The sequence below is a fragment of the Notothenia rossii genome (assembly GCF_949606895.1).
Source record: "Notothenia rossii genome assembly, chromosome: 9".
NCBI classification, from domain to species: Eukaryota; Metazoa; Chordata; class Actinopteri; order Perciformes; family Nototheniidae; genus Notothenia; species Notothenia rossii.
Window position 1 is genome coordinate 61,946,543 of NC_136907.1, and position 15,921 is coordinate 61,962,463.

At 42.5% G+C, this 15,921-nt stretch overlaps 2 protein-coding genes across 2 annotated transcripts in view; one reads left to right on the plus strand and one right to left on the minus strand.

The window, feature by feature from the left end:
• LOC307018180 (myomegalin-like) overlaps positions 1–9,410 on the plus strand; it is a gene marked incomplete at its 5' end in the record, with an annotated part of 23,431 nt that extends 14,021 nt beyond the window's left edge. The window contains 16 exon segments of the mRNA XM_079648312.1: positions 29–255; positions 346–450; positions 556–717; positions 843–1,097; positions 1,379–1,510; positions 1,591–1,707; positions 1,784–1,973; positions 2,078–2,199; positions 2,521–2,757; positions 2,871–2,972; positions 3,174–3,394; positions 3,479–3,622; positions 4,204–4,342; positions 4,988–5,034; positions 5,230–5,284; positions 6,549–9,410. Coding sequence (XP_079504438.1) covers positions 29–255; positions 346–450; positions 556–717; positions 843–1,097; positions 1,379–1,510; positions 1,591–1,707; positions 1,784–1,973; positions 2,078–2,199; positions 2,521–2,757; positions 2,871–2,972; positions 3,174–3,394; positions 3,479–3,622; positions 4,204–4,342; positions 4,988–5,034; positions 5,230–5,284; positions 6,549–6,679 — 2,386 coding nt within the window. The 3' untranslated portion in view covers positions 6,680–9,410.
• prkab2 (protein kinase, AMP-activated, beta 2 non-catalytic subunit) lies at positions 6,798–15,485 on the minus strand. The gene is made up of 8 exons (XM_079648305.1): positions 15,263–15,485; positions 13,552–13,732; positions 13,289–13,440; positions 13,082–13,175; positions 12,437–12,548; positions 12,193–12,326; positions 12,021–12,089; positions 6,798–11,440 (listed from the first exon to the last, which is right to left on the minus strand). The coding sequence occupies exons 2-8, from the start codon at positions 13,708–13,710 to the stop codon at positions 11,363–11,365; spliced, it is 798 nt and encodes a 265-aa protein (XP_079504431.1). The 5' UTR covers positions 13,711–13,732; positions 15,263–15,485; the 3' UTR covers positions 6,798–11,362.
• Positions 15,486–15,921: the final 436 nt, after the last annotated feature.

The window sequence follows — 15,921 nt, forward strand, 5'->3', positions numbered from 1 at the left end:
TGGTTGATTCTCTTGTGTGCATGTGCAGGCTGAGTAAAGAGCTTCAGCAGAAAGATAAAATCATCGAGTCCCTCCACACCAAGCTGCAGCAGCGTCCAGAGACCCCGTCCAGCTGCCACGCCCTCTCTGAGACCACCGACCAATCAGACAGGACGTCCTTGGTGTCCGATGAGTACAGAACCAACGAAGACCTGGAGATGTGCTCCGATTTAGAATACCAGGAGGGGCTGCCGGGACACGGATCAGAACGAGACGGTAAAGTTCATTCCCCTGTTCCTCCTCTCCATGTTTGAGAAATACCTCTTCTATCCACTTTCACTCCCTCTTTCCATTCCCCTCCTTTAGTCCTTCCATCCTCCATTCCTCCTCATGGCTTCCTCAAGACCTCCAGCAGCTGTCCCAACATGCTTTGCTCCGCCCCTGTGGGTTTCACCAGTCACTCCTCCAGAGGTACAAGAGTTACAGATGGCTATGAAAAGCAAAGTTCCCCAACATTTTTCCTTTTTCCTCATCCTTCATGTTCTGTTTGTGTCACTTCCTGTCATCCTCCTCCAGCCCTTTTTAGTGATCCCGTCTCCTTCTCCTTGTCTGGCCCCTGTGGCCCTGACGCCTGGGGCAGAGAGGTTTATTCTGCCCCTCGGCCCAGGGCCCTGTCTGTGCTCGCTGTCCGCCCAGAGCTGGACACGCTGTACAGACAGATGATGGAGAGGAACAGGGGTGAGGGCCTGGAGTGGTGTGCCATGTGTAGAAAGCTTCAATTAAGATCATAATATCTACGATCATTTCCCTTTCCTTCTTATATCATGTGTCACATACTTTCCCTTCTGTGTGGGTGTTTCCAGGCTTTGCAGTCCCCCATGACAAGCCTCTGTTCAGCCTCTCACCTGGTGGCCACAACCAGCACGACCTCTCCAGCTACAGCCAGCTCTCCCAGCATGCCTTTCAACAGTATCCACTGGGTGGCATTCCCGAAAGCCACTCGCTGAAGTCGGACTCAGGTCTTTTGACAGGAGGGACTCTGTGGGACATGGACAACAGGGGTCAGCAGGGCGGAGGGTACTCTGGATCGGGACACCTCCAGGGAGGCAGCCATACAGGTGAGACTCCATACTGTTGTCTTATTATGAAAGTACATTCAAACAAGCAGTCACACAATAATAAAATGTATTCATAAGGCAGCTTTCATAACACAAAATGCATGTAAAAGGGCTTTACAAGATAATACAATTAACAAAATAGGTCATGAGAACAACACTGTTATAACAAAGTCAGACATTATTGTAATATGTAATTAATTCAAAGCAAGATTAAAAAAGAAAAGTGTTGTGCAATTTCTGAAAAAATATTACAATATTACTCTTATGCTGTTTCTATCTAGGGGTACATTTGATGGAGGAGCACCTGCGGGAGGTGCGGTGTCTCCGTCAGCGTCTGGAGGAGTCCATCAGGACCAATGAGAGGCTCCGACTGCAGCTGGAAGAGAGACTGGCCTCGACTGGGCGTGACGGAGGTATTGTAGCCCTCATTACAACACTCTTCATGTTCTTCGTGCAATAAATTGCATAAAATAAGCCCTGTTTATTTCTCCAGGGGCACCTACAAACATCTACATCCAGGGACTGGACACAGTCACTCAGCTGTCCAATGAGATCCGAGTCCTGAAGGAAGAAAATGTGGGCCTACAGTCACGCCTGCAGGCCAGCACAGGTAGCATCTGAAAGCCAGCTAAATAATTCATTATGATCTTTAAGAATCCACCATAACCCATACTCTCCTCTCACAGACACATGTGAGGAGGTGGTGCAGCTGCGGGAGGCGGTATTTACAGCTCGCGCTCGCCTGAAACAAGCAGAGCTGGAGGCGGAGCAGTGGAAAGAGGAGCTGAGACGACTGCAGGCTCACAGCCAGGAACAGGGCCAGCAGATTCACATCCTGAGGCAGGAGCGGCTGGCCAGCCAGGAGAAAACCAACAGGTTGGTGCTGAATCAAACAGTGACTGATTAGTAGAGAAAACTGCGTATGTATGTTGGTATAAATATCTACTCTTTGACTGAAATGCGCTGTGATGTTTCCTCAGGCTCCAGCATGAGGTGTCTCTCCTGCAGCAGCAGCTCTGTGAGAGCAGAGAGCTCATACACTCCCTGCAGAACGAACTACAAGTGTACGATCAAGTGTGTTCCAGCACAAAAGCCAAGAAAGGTCAGTCTGCTCTTTTTACACTAGCTATGCTTAATACACACTCATTTTTAAATGTAACACTTTGGCTCCATCTGGTGATTGTATTAAGAATGGCATTATGGGACACTGGTATGAGTTGGCAAACAATAAACCTAAGTTGCTTAAATTCTTCCTATGATTGAACCTTTTAAACATGTTAAAATCCAAAGTAATGCCGACATTTTGCTTTGCTACATCTACCCAATATTACTGTAATATTGTGCTAGAATAAAACCCTTGAATTCTGCACTGTAGTAGAATTATTCCCACTCTCCGCTCAGTGACGGTGTGTTTCGTCTCCAGGCTTCCTGTGTGAGCTGCCAGGTCTGCCGGTGGAGCTGGGCGAGCTGCTGGGGGAGGTGAGGAGTCTGAGAGCTCAGCTGCAGAACAGCGTCCAGGAGAACAGTGCCCTCAAACAGCTGGAGCTCCACAAGCAGCTGGAGCAGAAGCTGGGTATGGGCTCCCCTCGGACCCCCTCCCTCTCCGCCCTCACTGCCAGCCCGCAGAGAGATAACTTCTACAGGCGACAGCTACTGCACGGTGAGACATTCTTCTTTCTATAACACTTAATAACAACATAATGTTTGTACGGCTCATCGAGGTGTGGTTTGCTGTGTGTCCAAGCCTGGTGTGTGTTTCTGTGATCTCCACAGACCCTGCTCCTTCTCCTCCAGTCAGGGACATTGGTCTGTTTAACTGCGGGTCCCCCGGTCCCCCCTACTCAGACCTGGATGACAGCCACAGCACCGCCAATGGTGTGACTTTAACCGCACTGCATGTCTGTGACTCTAAATGACTGTGAAGATACTGTGTTGCTCTGTAACAGTTATCACCCCTTGTTTTTCAGTAGTTTGCCTAACAGAATATGTTTGAGTCACTCTCTTCTGCAATACAAGAAATACAATCATCATTCAGAGTTATTTCCCCATGTACATTCATGCTCTTTTTGCCTCCAGCAGAACCTCTCGACCCTCACTCTGAGCTGGAGGGCGACGCCCCTGATGGATCGTTTGCAAACCGCAATGGGCGCCACGCCATCGGCCACGTGGATGACTTCGGCGCTCTGCAGCAGCAAGTGCTAGAGGGCCGGAGCCTCGTCCAGCGCATGGAGACCGCCCTGCAGGCCTGCCTCGGCCCCCCGCTGCTGGAGGGCGACCGGAAACAGAGCAGTGAGCTGGTGAGAGCCATGTATTTATTATTTATTATATTACAAAAATGATGACACGTTTAAAGTAAATATCTAACTGAGCTCTGTATGCAGGGACTGGACTATGGATGTGTGAAGAGTCTGCTGTCCAACACCAAGACTCTGAGGCAGATCCTGGAGGAGGCCATGTCTCTGCTGAAGATGTTCTGGAGAGCAGCGCTGCCGAGCTCTGACCCCTCCATGCAGAACCTCAAGAAGGTTATTATGATATTTTATTATAACCTAGCATGTTTCCCTAGCATGTCTGTGGCACTCAGCCTTACGCCTATTTGTTCCCACTAAAGAACTTAATCACTTTAAATGTTTCAAAAATATAACCAGATTTTCAAACAAGGTTAAATCTGTCCTAAAACAGCAGAACATTTTCTTTCCAAAAGATACTCTCAGGCGTAGAATGTGGTTATGTATTTGTTATGGTAAACATGATACTTGGAGCACCTCTGTGGCTCAAGATGTGTCTATTGTTTTTCAGTGGAGGCAATACTATGTGGCGCTAATGATCAATGAATTGTTGAGAAAAATCAACACCTCTATCCTAGTGAAACCCAAACATGTTTCAAAAGAAAGCAGACCTTCTAACCAAATGTCACTTTGAATGTGTGTGTGTGTGTGTGTGTGTGTGTGTGTGTGTGTGTGTGTGTGTGTGTGTGTGTGTGTGTGTGTGTGTGTGTGTGTGTGTGTGTGTGTGTGTGTGTGTGTGTGTGTGTGTGTGTGTGTGTGTGTGTGTGTGTGTGTGTGTGTGTGTGTGTGTGTGTGTGTGTGTGTGTGATGTTGCGTAGGAGCAGTGTATGCAGGAGGAGATCTTGTCCCTGAAGCTGCGTGTGTCGGAGCAGGAAGAGGTTCTTAAGGGGACAATTCAAAGACTGAGGAACACCAGCCGCACCAAGGAGAACATGGAGCACTTCATAGTCAACCAGTGTAAGTGTTTTTGTGTGTGTGTGTGTGTGTGTGTGTGTGTGTGTGTGTGTGTGTGTGTGTGTGTGTGTGTGTGTGTGTGTGTGTGTGTGTGTGTGTGTGTGTGTGTGTGTGTGTGTGTGTGTGTGTGTGTGTGTGTGTGTGTGTGTGTGTGTGTGTGTGTGTGTGTGTGTGTGTGTGTGTGTGTGAGATCAGGGGAGATTAAGAGAGACACAAAGCCGTGGGTATTGGTCGCACCGACGGACAAGGATTATTTCAAGTGCCGTTTGGTGCACGGCCCTGTAATTGGACCCAGGCTGAGAGGGGAAAGAATTGTAGGAAGGGCGAGTGCTAAACAAAACCAAATAAGGTTTGAGTAAAGGAAGTGAGACAACACTGATTGTCCTTTCTAGTGAGGAGAAATCCCTGGCTGGGGATTGGATAGAAACAATAAACAATCATTCACAGATCTGCAATGCACACTATTAGAGATTACATTTAAAAAGACAAGTTTTGTATTTATAACCCAGGTCCAAATGCTCAAAGACCTAAAAGGAGTTATCTTAACACATGCAGAACATACAGTGTTTATGTTGAGGTATCATCTGTCTGCCTGTAATTTTTATAAATACAATATATAAAAACCTATTTTCCTTGTTTTTTTTGCAGTGTCAAGGACTCGTGATGTGCTGAAGAAAGCCAGAACAAATTTAGAAGTAAGCAAAATCACCTTCATATCCAGTACATCATCATTCTGTTGGTTATATGTGTGCATTCTCCACAGTATTATTATGTGTATAAGTACTTTGTGATGTCCCTGGTGTCTTTTTGATGTGAATTCATCACTTTCGGCTTTCTGCCTCACTTGTTCCTTCGTCCTGCATTTGTCTCTCCTCTTTGAAACCCCCCAGAAGAATGAGCTGAGACTTTCCTCTCTAAGCTCCTCCTCTTCCTCTCCTTACGCTGGTAAATGTTTGACATCTTGTGATCTTGCAAACAGGTACATGTTGTCCCAGATGCAATATGACTTTAGTAGTTTGAGGCCTATTGTTTAAACTGTAGGTCTTAAGGTCTGTGGTCTGGGGCAGCTTTTACCTCCGTGTGGTTTTGCTTTCTCTCACCATGCTGAAATCACTGCCTTGCCATCTCGTCACAGCCCAACTGCATCCTGTAACTCACTGTTTATGACATTTCATGACATGACATTTCAGCTTTAATAATGTTTATTAGGGATGATTAAACATGAGAGGTTATCCTGAGTAAAAAAAACACATGGCTCCACGAAGCGCTTTATTTTACCGCGGTGTTTATTCACCTGATCTTAAAATCCCACCACAACGACTCAGCTGTTGTAATAGCTGTATTTGCATTAAGAGGCCCTGAGTTGTTCCCACAACACTGACACCAAATTGCACACACACCCCTCCACTCAGATAACACTGCACTAAAGTATTGTTTACTTCCACATGCCCCTGTATTAAAGTTGAGTCTATTCATAGCTTCTAACCCTACAGTTATCCCTGGAATAGCTGCACGCTGCATAGTTTCCACCCTGCGTGTGATGTCACAGCCTTGCTATAGGATGAACGCACAACAACATGTATGTGACCGCGCTACCCCTGAATATGATCGGTGTCATGAACACCCAAAAAGCACAGAGCACTGTGTGTGTGTGCGTGCGTGCGTGCGTGTGTGTGTGTGTGATTTATTTTTACGATTAACATTAACATAACAAAAACATTAGCAGTAAACTAGTTCTTGCTGTGATGTTACTTTGATTTAAAAGGAATCATTTAACATATTAATAAATATATGTATTCTCTCTTTTTCATGAGAGGTAGTTGATGACAATTGATTCCACTATCATGTTTTATAGGTAAAACATGAAACTACCGTCAGGACACGATTAGCCTAGCTTAGCATAACGTCTGGAAACAGTTAGCCCACACCGTCCGAAGATACCTGTACCCATAAAGCTTACTAATTAACACTTAATTGCATAGATCAGTGATCAAGGAATTGTCCAGCTAACAAGTGGTCTCCTGGCTCTAGCTTCATATTGGTTTACATTGTGGTATTTTCTGATACAACTCTTGGCAAAATTGGTGTATGAGCTAAACTATTTCTTTAACATTTCACCTCGCACGCAGTTTTTCCTGTAACAGGATTCAGAATGTTGAATAATAACTTGCATCCTGATTTCCCTCTCTCTTTCTGTCCATAAACCCAGATGAGGACCCAGGAGCTTCTGCCAGAGAGCGGCCTGCTCATCGAAGTTTCCTGAAAATCAGCAGTGCTTCCGGAGCTGCAGCCAATCAACGTCCAGCAGCGAGGAAGCGCAGCAGCCAATGCCTGCTTTAGACCTTTAAAGAACCAGCCTCAACGCTACCACCTCTTACCTCTAACCTCTTATAGCCAAGATATAACACCCCCCAGCCTCTTTACAGCCCCCCGACACCAGCCTTTTTGTCCCACCAAGCCTCCGTCCCGCCATGAGAGTGCTTCCTCCCTCCTCCAGGCAATACGTGCGCAGTATAATCTGCACCTTGAGCCTTACCAAACTTCCTAAACCCCTTCTGACACTCTTCCCCTTCCCCCTCCATGTGTTATTGTCTTTGAGTGATACAGTTGGCAGTTTGCCTCGTCGTGTGTGTGACAGAAGAAGGTGTTTGAAATGTGCCTCTGGTGGTTTAGTGACGTGCGTCCAACTGATGGAGCTGGTTGAAGATGCTCCTAGAAACTGATCCCAGAACAGGTGTCTGTTCTTAAACTGATTTTTGGTGTCATGGATTGTATGACAGAAACTTTCAGGATAATTAAACCTGATTTAGGCATTTTAAAATATAACATAACTTGCCAATTAAAACCATGAGTTTCCATAGTACACCCTGAGATCTGTATCTAAGAGCATCCTCTTTTGAGAGCCAGGCAGCCTGTGGACGGAAAAGATGTTCCTGCATGTTAAATCGTGGCTTGAGAAAGGAATTCTATGCACATGTACACACACATTTATGTCTGTATGTGTGATCTAAAACGGCTCACTCAAAGACAACACTTCCTCAACTTCGACTGCCACAGAAATGCAAGTGTACTTCTCGTGGCGCTTTTAAGAACAAGGACTTTTTTTGTTGCAAATGCAATGCAAAGAACAATGACATCCACGATGTGTCACTACACACAGTGGAGGAATGTAGAGGAGGTAGGCGATCGATGCGAAAAAAAAGTTGTGTACTAGCTGTACTGGTATTTGTGGAAGCTTCTGAATGCTGTGTGCCAAGGGTTACGGATAGCAGAACAAAAGCCAGAAAAAGGTTCCATTTGAGTCACAAGCTATTTTAGGGTTCGAATGGTACGTTTTGGCATGTACCTACATTTGAAAAACTGAATACTTCAAAAACATGGGAGTAGATCGATCTGGTTGGTTGTGATTTCCTAAGCAAAACGTAGGATTGAAAACAAATTGAAAACAGAGGTTAAAGTGCTGAAATGGAACCGGGCTAAACACGCGTATTCAAGCTCCTCAGTAGGAGTTCTCATACGAGCATGTGCAATAATGATGTTTCATGAATGATCATGCTGCACCGAGTTATTATTTAATATTTAGCTTGACACTGGATTATTAGTCACACTCTATATAACGTTAGGACACGCTTAGTGTTACGATTGTACTATTTACCAGAGTGTTGATGCATGACAGAGATTGTAAACACCTAAGCTATGGAACAGGGGATTGCCAATACTTGCCAAAGTTTAAACTTCTAACTTACAGTACTTTGACTTGCCTTATCCATGCGAATGACAAACCCAGGTCTGATCAGACCGCAGGGATACCGAGGTGTCTTCTTTTGTGAGAGCCTCCAGAACCACAGAGACGGTAACCGTTAGACAGATTGCTCAGTGTATTTCGAATTGTATGACGGAAATTAGCTCCTTTTTTGGACCAAAACTCAACAGAGTGGATTTTTCCCACGTGGCCATATGCTATTGTCTTTATTTTATTTCTCTTGGTTCAGGCCGTCCCAGCATTCCCATGGCAATGGCAATATAGGTTATCAAGTTCTTATAGATGATGCAAACTTTGGCAGGCTACTGGTAGGACCATTGTTTTTTGATTCACTCACTCATAACAGTTCAAATTAAGTTTGATGTGTTCTTGCTGTACATTTGCCATTTTATGCTGTATATTACCTGCTGGTTCTGTTTAAACTTATGTGTGTGTGTTTGTGTTTGTGTGTGTGTGTGTGTGTGTGTGTGCGCGCATGTGGGTTCCTATGTGTGTGCTTGTGTGTGTGTGTTAAAAAACATCCAACATTTGCTTTTTGCAAAGTTGATTTTCTGGGTAGCTGTGCAATAGCTTTATATTATTTTGATGTTAAACATCATGGTATTACGAGTATGTTTGCTGCGATTTATATGCATTGTGTCAATTAGTCACATAGGCTGTGTCTGATACGAAACCACAAACTATGCCTTCATGATATCCAAGTCACTGATCACAATCATCACCTATAACAAAGCTCTGATAATGTTGCTTCGCTTGCCTTTATATTTAGCATGAGAGCTGCAATCTGCTCTCAGCGGTCAAAATGAACTAGTGCTCGTCTACCTGAGATCTGCCAAATTAGGTTTTGTTTGCGCTCGAGTCTTAGGAAAAAGACTGAAGATGCCAAGTATTTTAATAGAGATAACAAGTTTGATATTTCCTTTTTGAAATTTAAAGGGAAAGGTTTTGAAGAATTGTCTACTGTAAAAAGAAAAAGTCAGTGAAAGATTGTGAAATGTTGGATCCACAAAGCACCTTGTTGGAGCGTAAACAAAGCCTTTTTGCTATTTGTTATGAAGAAGGGAATCAAACAGCAGTTTGATGTTTTGTTGGTTCTGCTTTACGTGTGTATATAATGCTATTTGATTGGTGCTGTTTTTATGTGGTTGGAAAGCAGCTTTTTCTGAGTTTGTGCATAAGGAACTAGGATGCCGATACAGGACTCGTATAGATCCTGTCTCTGATGACAGTTAACAGTGTACTGTGTTGGAAAAAGTATTAGCAATGACAGATTTGGGGAAAGAATTAATTAAAAAAACACTTCAAAAAGTTTGTGTGGTTGACTTTTGGTTCTTGTTTTATATTAAAATCCCCTTTAGCTTCTGCCTGGTAAATGTTTGGACCTTTATTCCTTAAAGAGTATCCAAGCAGGAAGACAACAGAATGATACAGAGACCGCAAGCATGTCTTCATTTCAAGGTTATAGTCAATTTGTCATTCTGACTTTTGTAAAAAGAATATCTAAGTGATTTCTCCAGAACCAAAAGCTGACATTTTAAAGTATTGATATGGTACACATAGATAATCTTGTTTCATTAACCCAGAATACAGAATATGGCTTCTTACACTAGAAGAAGAAAATAGTTAACTAGACAGAAACTATAGGACCAGCGTGTCCTTTCTTTATTTGCAAACAAGTAAAACCTTGTACAGTGAATCATCACACTTGTTCTGCAAAGCATTTCAAAACATTCATGAAACGGTTGTAAAATTCAAGTTTTGGATTAAATGCCTCGTCCACACTCCCTTATCGTATCTGTAAGTCTTAAAAACACTTCATGGTTAGGCTGAACATTTGCATAATACTTTTAGAGTGTCTAGTTGAACACCAACAGGATTATGAAAGCCCCTTTTATTAGTCTGTATAGGGTAACAACTGTTGGGATACTGTACTTTAACTGCAGAAAAACAGCATGACTTAACAAAAAACACTCAAAACCACCACAATTCAAAATATCTTAAATGGTTATCCGTTAAATAACAGACAAGCAAACTTTGTACAACTTTAAATGTATAGCAAGTCTCCAACCTCCTAACCCTGTAAATACATCTGAAAGCGCTCAAACTGCTTCTGAATGTGTTGTATCCTCAAAATGTGCAGACATTCGATACATGCAAACCAACAAGTTCAAACAGTTAGGTGTAGACGGCTCTGCGTATGACTACACATGTCACAGACATATCCAATACATTCATAAATGATGAACAGAAGTCAATACAGATGCACACACATATAAAGCACTGTACGTCCATCATGTCTAAAGAAAGAAAAAAGCACATGTTGGGTTGTACAATCCAGAGAAGCTACATTAAAGTAAAGAGTTGTCGTAGTTAAAAGCTTATATCAACACTCCTGCTCACAGGAGGGTAAAGTGCTCGCAACATGTCAAGATAAAGGCAACGGCAGAACATAACCTTTGACCTCCACTCCGCATCAGGACAGTGGGCCATTGAAACTGACAAGTACTCATCTTTAGCGACCGTTACATTGACAAAACTGGTCTTGTTTATAGTTGAATTCACGTTGTAATTGCACTGAATAACGGTGGTTGAATGCTGAGAAAGTCAATATAATGTAGCACATGTAACTATAACTGACACAACAAGATGCTGTTCACTGCTTCCTCCCCATCATGTCAGAGGATACAGCAGCACGTTATTGCACTTTATGTTGAACTAATCTAAAGTCTGCTTTAGCATCTAGACACTGACCTATTCTCTACCGCATGCACCTTTCATAAACGCTGTCAAGTCAGTAGTTCAACACTTGAAATCAGTTCAAGGAGGATATGATCACACAACACTTTGAAATTAAACTGTTACTCCACATCAAATCATTCAAATCACCAGTAAAGAAAGTGATGCTTCACAGATCTCTCTCCTTGTTTAACACGGACATGCATATATTCACAATGTGCAGCAAACACTCCACACACACAGTGATTTAGTCAGTCTCTGATCTGTCTGTAGAGTCGCAGGTAAAAGCCAGTGTATGTTTCCTCCTCTCTCTGAAGCCCCTCACACACACACTAACTGTGTTCAGAGCCCTATGTAGACTGAAGTGCAGCCTTTGTTAAACACCAAGCCCCAGCTGCTGGCCTTCGCTCACCTGTAAACCTGTTTCGGTGCAAGGTTTGGCTAAATGTGATGAAACAGGGAATAAACAGCAGAATACAGACATGCTGCTCTCTAAAAGCACTGTGGAGCAATCAAGTTCAGGTTTAGATAGGCTTGTAGAGCAGAGAGGTGACGTATTTCTTCTTGTATCTGTGAGTAGCACTCAGCACCATTACTCCGTCCTGCAGACAGAAACACAGAAATACCGGTGGTGAAATAAACATCAGATGCTCCAGTTTGTGGAACTGCCAACTGGTCTATTCAGCATTCAAAAATACATACAAAAAGACATGAAATGGTCATGAAAACAAGTATTTATTCAGCACTTAGCATGATTAGCATATTTAATACAACCATTCTGAACACGTGTGGTTGCTTTGGGAGTATAAAACGTTTTCAAGGCTCAAATCCTTGGATTCTTTGTCAAAGAAACACAGTTTGACATGAAGGTTTGTTTCCACATTTGCTGGCTAAATATCTGCTAAAACTAAATAGGTCGAATGTTGGGAAAGTATGAAGGCTTTAATTGATTCATGTTGAAAAAGAAAATCGAAATAAAATGTCATATCGATAGAGGTTTTTTTTAGCCAATCACAACTTGTTAATCCACACTTTTAAAAAAAAATTAGAATCAAAAATGTATATAATTAAGAATCGGACTTGGAAATGGAAAATGCTCTTGGGGAAAATGTGTATTTGATATGGTGCCAGTAACATCTGGACACATATGAGGAGTAGTTAAGCTGTTTGTGGGGAACCCACCTTAATGGAGAGAGCGTAAAGATGGTTGAGCATGACGTGGTTGGGTTCCGGCAGCAGGGCGGGGTCACACTGCAGAGAGAGAGAACATAAGGGTGAGGGTCCGAACAACAATAAGGTCAATCACATCGAGGTGTAAGCAGACTACAGTGGTATAGAAAGATAGGGCACTGACCGATATATTGGTGTCCTTGTTGAGTATGACTTGGAGGAGGTGGGGGGGGAGAATAGGGGGTGCTTTGAAGTGCTCCTCCGGTCTGAAGACGTACTGCTCCTGGCCGTAAGGACCTGGAGGGGAGCTGGACAGATCTGAAAACAAACACAGTTATTATAACTATAAATAGCTCGGTTAAACGGTCCATAGTTCATTTTGAACCAGATTTAAGTGTAGTGCGAGTACATCGAGGACATGAGCAGACCTGAGTCGGAGCTATCCAGAGAGTCGACATGCAGCGCGTCAAACACCTCAAAGTCAGACTTCTTCACCTGGATCAGGTTGTTGATGGTGCCCAGCTGACTGGTTACAACCGTCTGTGAAAGAGAAATGTTTCAAGAAGGTAATGATTGAAAATTTTTGTAATTATTATTATTTTACACTTAAACAACTTTAAAGAGCTTTAAGCGATGGCTGTATGGTTGTTCTCAGAAAAAAACAGTCTAACGTTGCCATTTCGTAATAAATGATCTAACAGTACTAATTCCAAAAACAGCTAAATTTAGTGAGAAATACGCCAGGTTGGGGCTCAAAGCTTGACCTTCAGGCCTCCTTCCAAAGCCGCTCCCCAAAATCACTTCTCAAAATGATCAATATGAACGCAAACCACAAACATTGCTATTGTTAGATGATATAGCATAGGGTAAGGACAATGCACTATGCATGCGACCCCCTACCACAGATACCAGGTTGATTTCTGGACTTTTGTCAGAGCATTCGATTTATTGGTTTCCATTGTTATATAAAGATTATTTAAATCAAAACGTTTTCGAAAATACATGATCTAACGTAACTTTAAGGGACCAACTTTTAATGACATGACAATAAAATAAAAATGACACTGATGTACCTCTGAGGGATCATGAACCCACTGTCCATCTACAAAGAACTTGTACTGGTGCTCTCCTTCAGGCAGGTCCAGGATGGCTACGAAGTCATTATGGCTTTGGAGAAAAGAAAAAAAGAAAATGCTTTATTGCAGATGTGGTCGTTCCTCTGACCTAAGAATGCACTCAAATTTAAAGCAAGCTACAGGCCACAAGAAAAATATGTTTACCTTTTATTGAGCGGTATCTTTGTGCCCCAGTTATTAAAGGAACCGGCTATGTAGACCTCCTTTCCCCCCCCAGCCCAGCGGATGACTGTGGGTCGAGCCTGAGGACCCGTTTTCACCTGGTCAGTGGGATCGGCTTCTTTCTCTCCTAACGGCTAAAAAACATAGATTGATGTGTCAACTTTAATATATAAAGATGGCACAGAAATCTGAAAGGTATTCCTCGAGAGAAATGTTTCTATATTATCTGTTTTGTACAGCAGTACCTTGGTCTCTGGCCCGTGGGTGTTGAAGATGTTGGGGTCGTCGGTGCTGTCCACCATCTTGCCGCTGTGCTCTTGGTCTTTGGGGCTGCCGCTGCTGTCGGAGCGTTGGGCCTTGGCTCCATGGCGATCTCCAGTCACCCGGTCACTAGTGTTTCCCATGATAACTCTATTTATGGTGTTCCTTGAAAGAAAACAGAGACTATTATTTTTTGGGGTACATACCTTCTTTATTGTTATGTAGCCATTCAGAAGCTACATGAATCAGTAATGCACATACTGTATAAAAGCTGCTATTGATGTCCTGTTCCTTTATAAGCTCTGTAAATGCAATAGGGAGCAACCACAATGTGAACTGGTTATTAGTAAATATTAATAATTCATAAGGCTGAAGAACCATTATATATTTTGTTATGCACTTACTTGCTTAAAGGGCCCATCTCATGCTTTTCTGGTTATTACCCGTCCCCTTGTGTGTTATGAAGGTTTTTATGCATGTAAACGGTCTGCAGAGTCAAAAACCCTCAAAGTACACCCTGTAGCGAGTAAAACTCTAACACAGAAAAAACCTGTCTAGGAGCTCCAACAAGCCGTTTAGGAGAGAGAGTGAATACACATACTATACAGAGATGCTGTATGAGAAACCAATGTAAGTTTGGAAAATTGCACAATTTAAATCTATTCTAGTAGACCTCAACAATGGAAATATGATTAGTATAAATGGCCATGACATGGGACCTTTAATGTTAGACCAAAGCCATCACTGAAATGTGCTTCACCTTTAGCAGCTTTCATATTAAAATAATGCTAATGTGTTAAAGTATCAGCTATTGGTCTTTCTGAAAGGGATTCTGTCGAACAAGTACCTTTCATTTACTTTAAATTATGACGCTAATACAGGGGTGTCCAAACTACAGCCTGGCTGCCGACTGTAGCCCTTGGTCCATTTTCAATTGGCCCTCGTCCATTTTTAACTGGCCCTCGGTTTATTCTAAAAGTATAATGGAATAAGGCCCACACCTGTAACTTGCGCTTGACTTATAATGTTGTTCTTAAATATATGTACAAATATATGACACAATATTCATGTGTTAGAAAGCCCAATTTCATTTTTTTATTTAGTCAATTCAAGTTGATAACATTATCTAACAAATGTCTAAGTACATTTGTACTTTTACAAAGGAAATATTTTTGAATGCATGAATTGTAACATAGTACTTGTACACCGTGGTATGCTTTTCAAGTACTTCTCACATGATGCTAAAGGGCTTTCCAGAAAGGCTAAAAGGCTTATTGAAAAGTTGGACAGCTTGATACATAAGCGTGTGACTGGCACTGTCAGTGAACCTAAACCTGCCACAACACATCAGACTGCATCCAGTCAGATATAACAGCACCGCCCACTAGCTACTTAGCAAGCAACAAGTTATAACTTCCTAAATGTTAATATACGAGTTGGCCATGAATCAGAGCAGTAAGCCCCCATATCATGCTAGCAGTAACCTAGCAGCGTGTCCCCTCAGCTGGTTCAGCTGTGCCCACCTCTGGTCACTTCGGCAGGAGAATATTTTTAGCTTACAGTTAGCTAGCGGCTGGCTGTCACTTTATAACAATTAGCTTACATCGCCGTATGTATTACTTACAACGTCAGTGTCGATTATGACAAGGCGACGAAAACTTTACCATGTTGTTACGATTGAGCGAATAAACTTACCAGTACCAGCTGATTTTTATTTTTAGTCTGTTTCCAGCGTAGGGGCAACCTCTTTACAACGACTGCAGCTCGGTGGAGCACCAACTACAGTGTGCGGCAAGGGACAAATGCATGCTGCGTTCATGTAGATAAGAATACTCGAAAAAGTGAGTTCCCCACTAGCAACATAGTAATTAGTGTATACACTAATATTGATCGATAGACTGCTCCTATTAGTGATGGTGAGATGAAGCCTCATGAAGCTTTCCAGCCAATTGGTTCGCAAAAGGGTTCATCTCATGAGGCTTCATCATGGGCTTCATTTGAAAACAAACCCCCCTGTTGGTCAAAGTGTGTAAAACAGGCAGATTTCACATCTTAACAGTGTGCTCTATCTCTAGTCCAGCAAGTCCTCAAAAAAGGCTTTAGTTTTCGAGATACCCCTACCCGAGGTAGAACAAATGACAACAATGATTTTTCTTATCTTTAGGGTCTCCCATTAATGAAATTGATTGTTCTCAAATTTTATTTTGGGGGAAAAAATGTTTTTTGGGTTGTTCTTTAGAACTAAACTTAGCTTTAGTTTAGATGGAAATTGTACTTTTTGGTGATAGGAACATAGGACTCAATCACTTTTCTCTCATTTATCAGAAAAACAGAAATCCCTAAAAAATATACCA

Coding starts and splice junctions, on each gene's coding strand:
- prkab2 (XM_079648305.1), bottom strand. CDS start 13,710: ATGGGAAACACTAGTGACCGGGTGACTGGAGATCGCCATGGAGCCAAG. Junction 13,441..13,551: donor CCCACGGGCCAGAGACCAAG/GTACTGCTGTAC, acceptor TATGTTTTTTAG/CCGTTAGGAGAGAAAGAAGC. Junction 12,327..12,436: donor TCTGGATAGCTCCGACTCAG/GTCTGCTCATGT, acceptor GTTTGTTTTCAG/ATCTGTCCAGCTCCCCTCCA.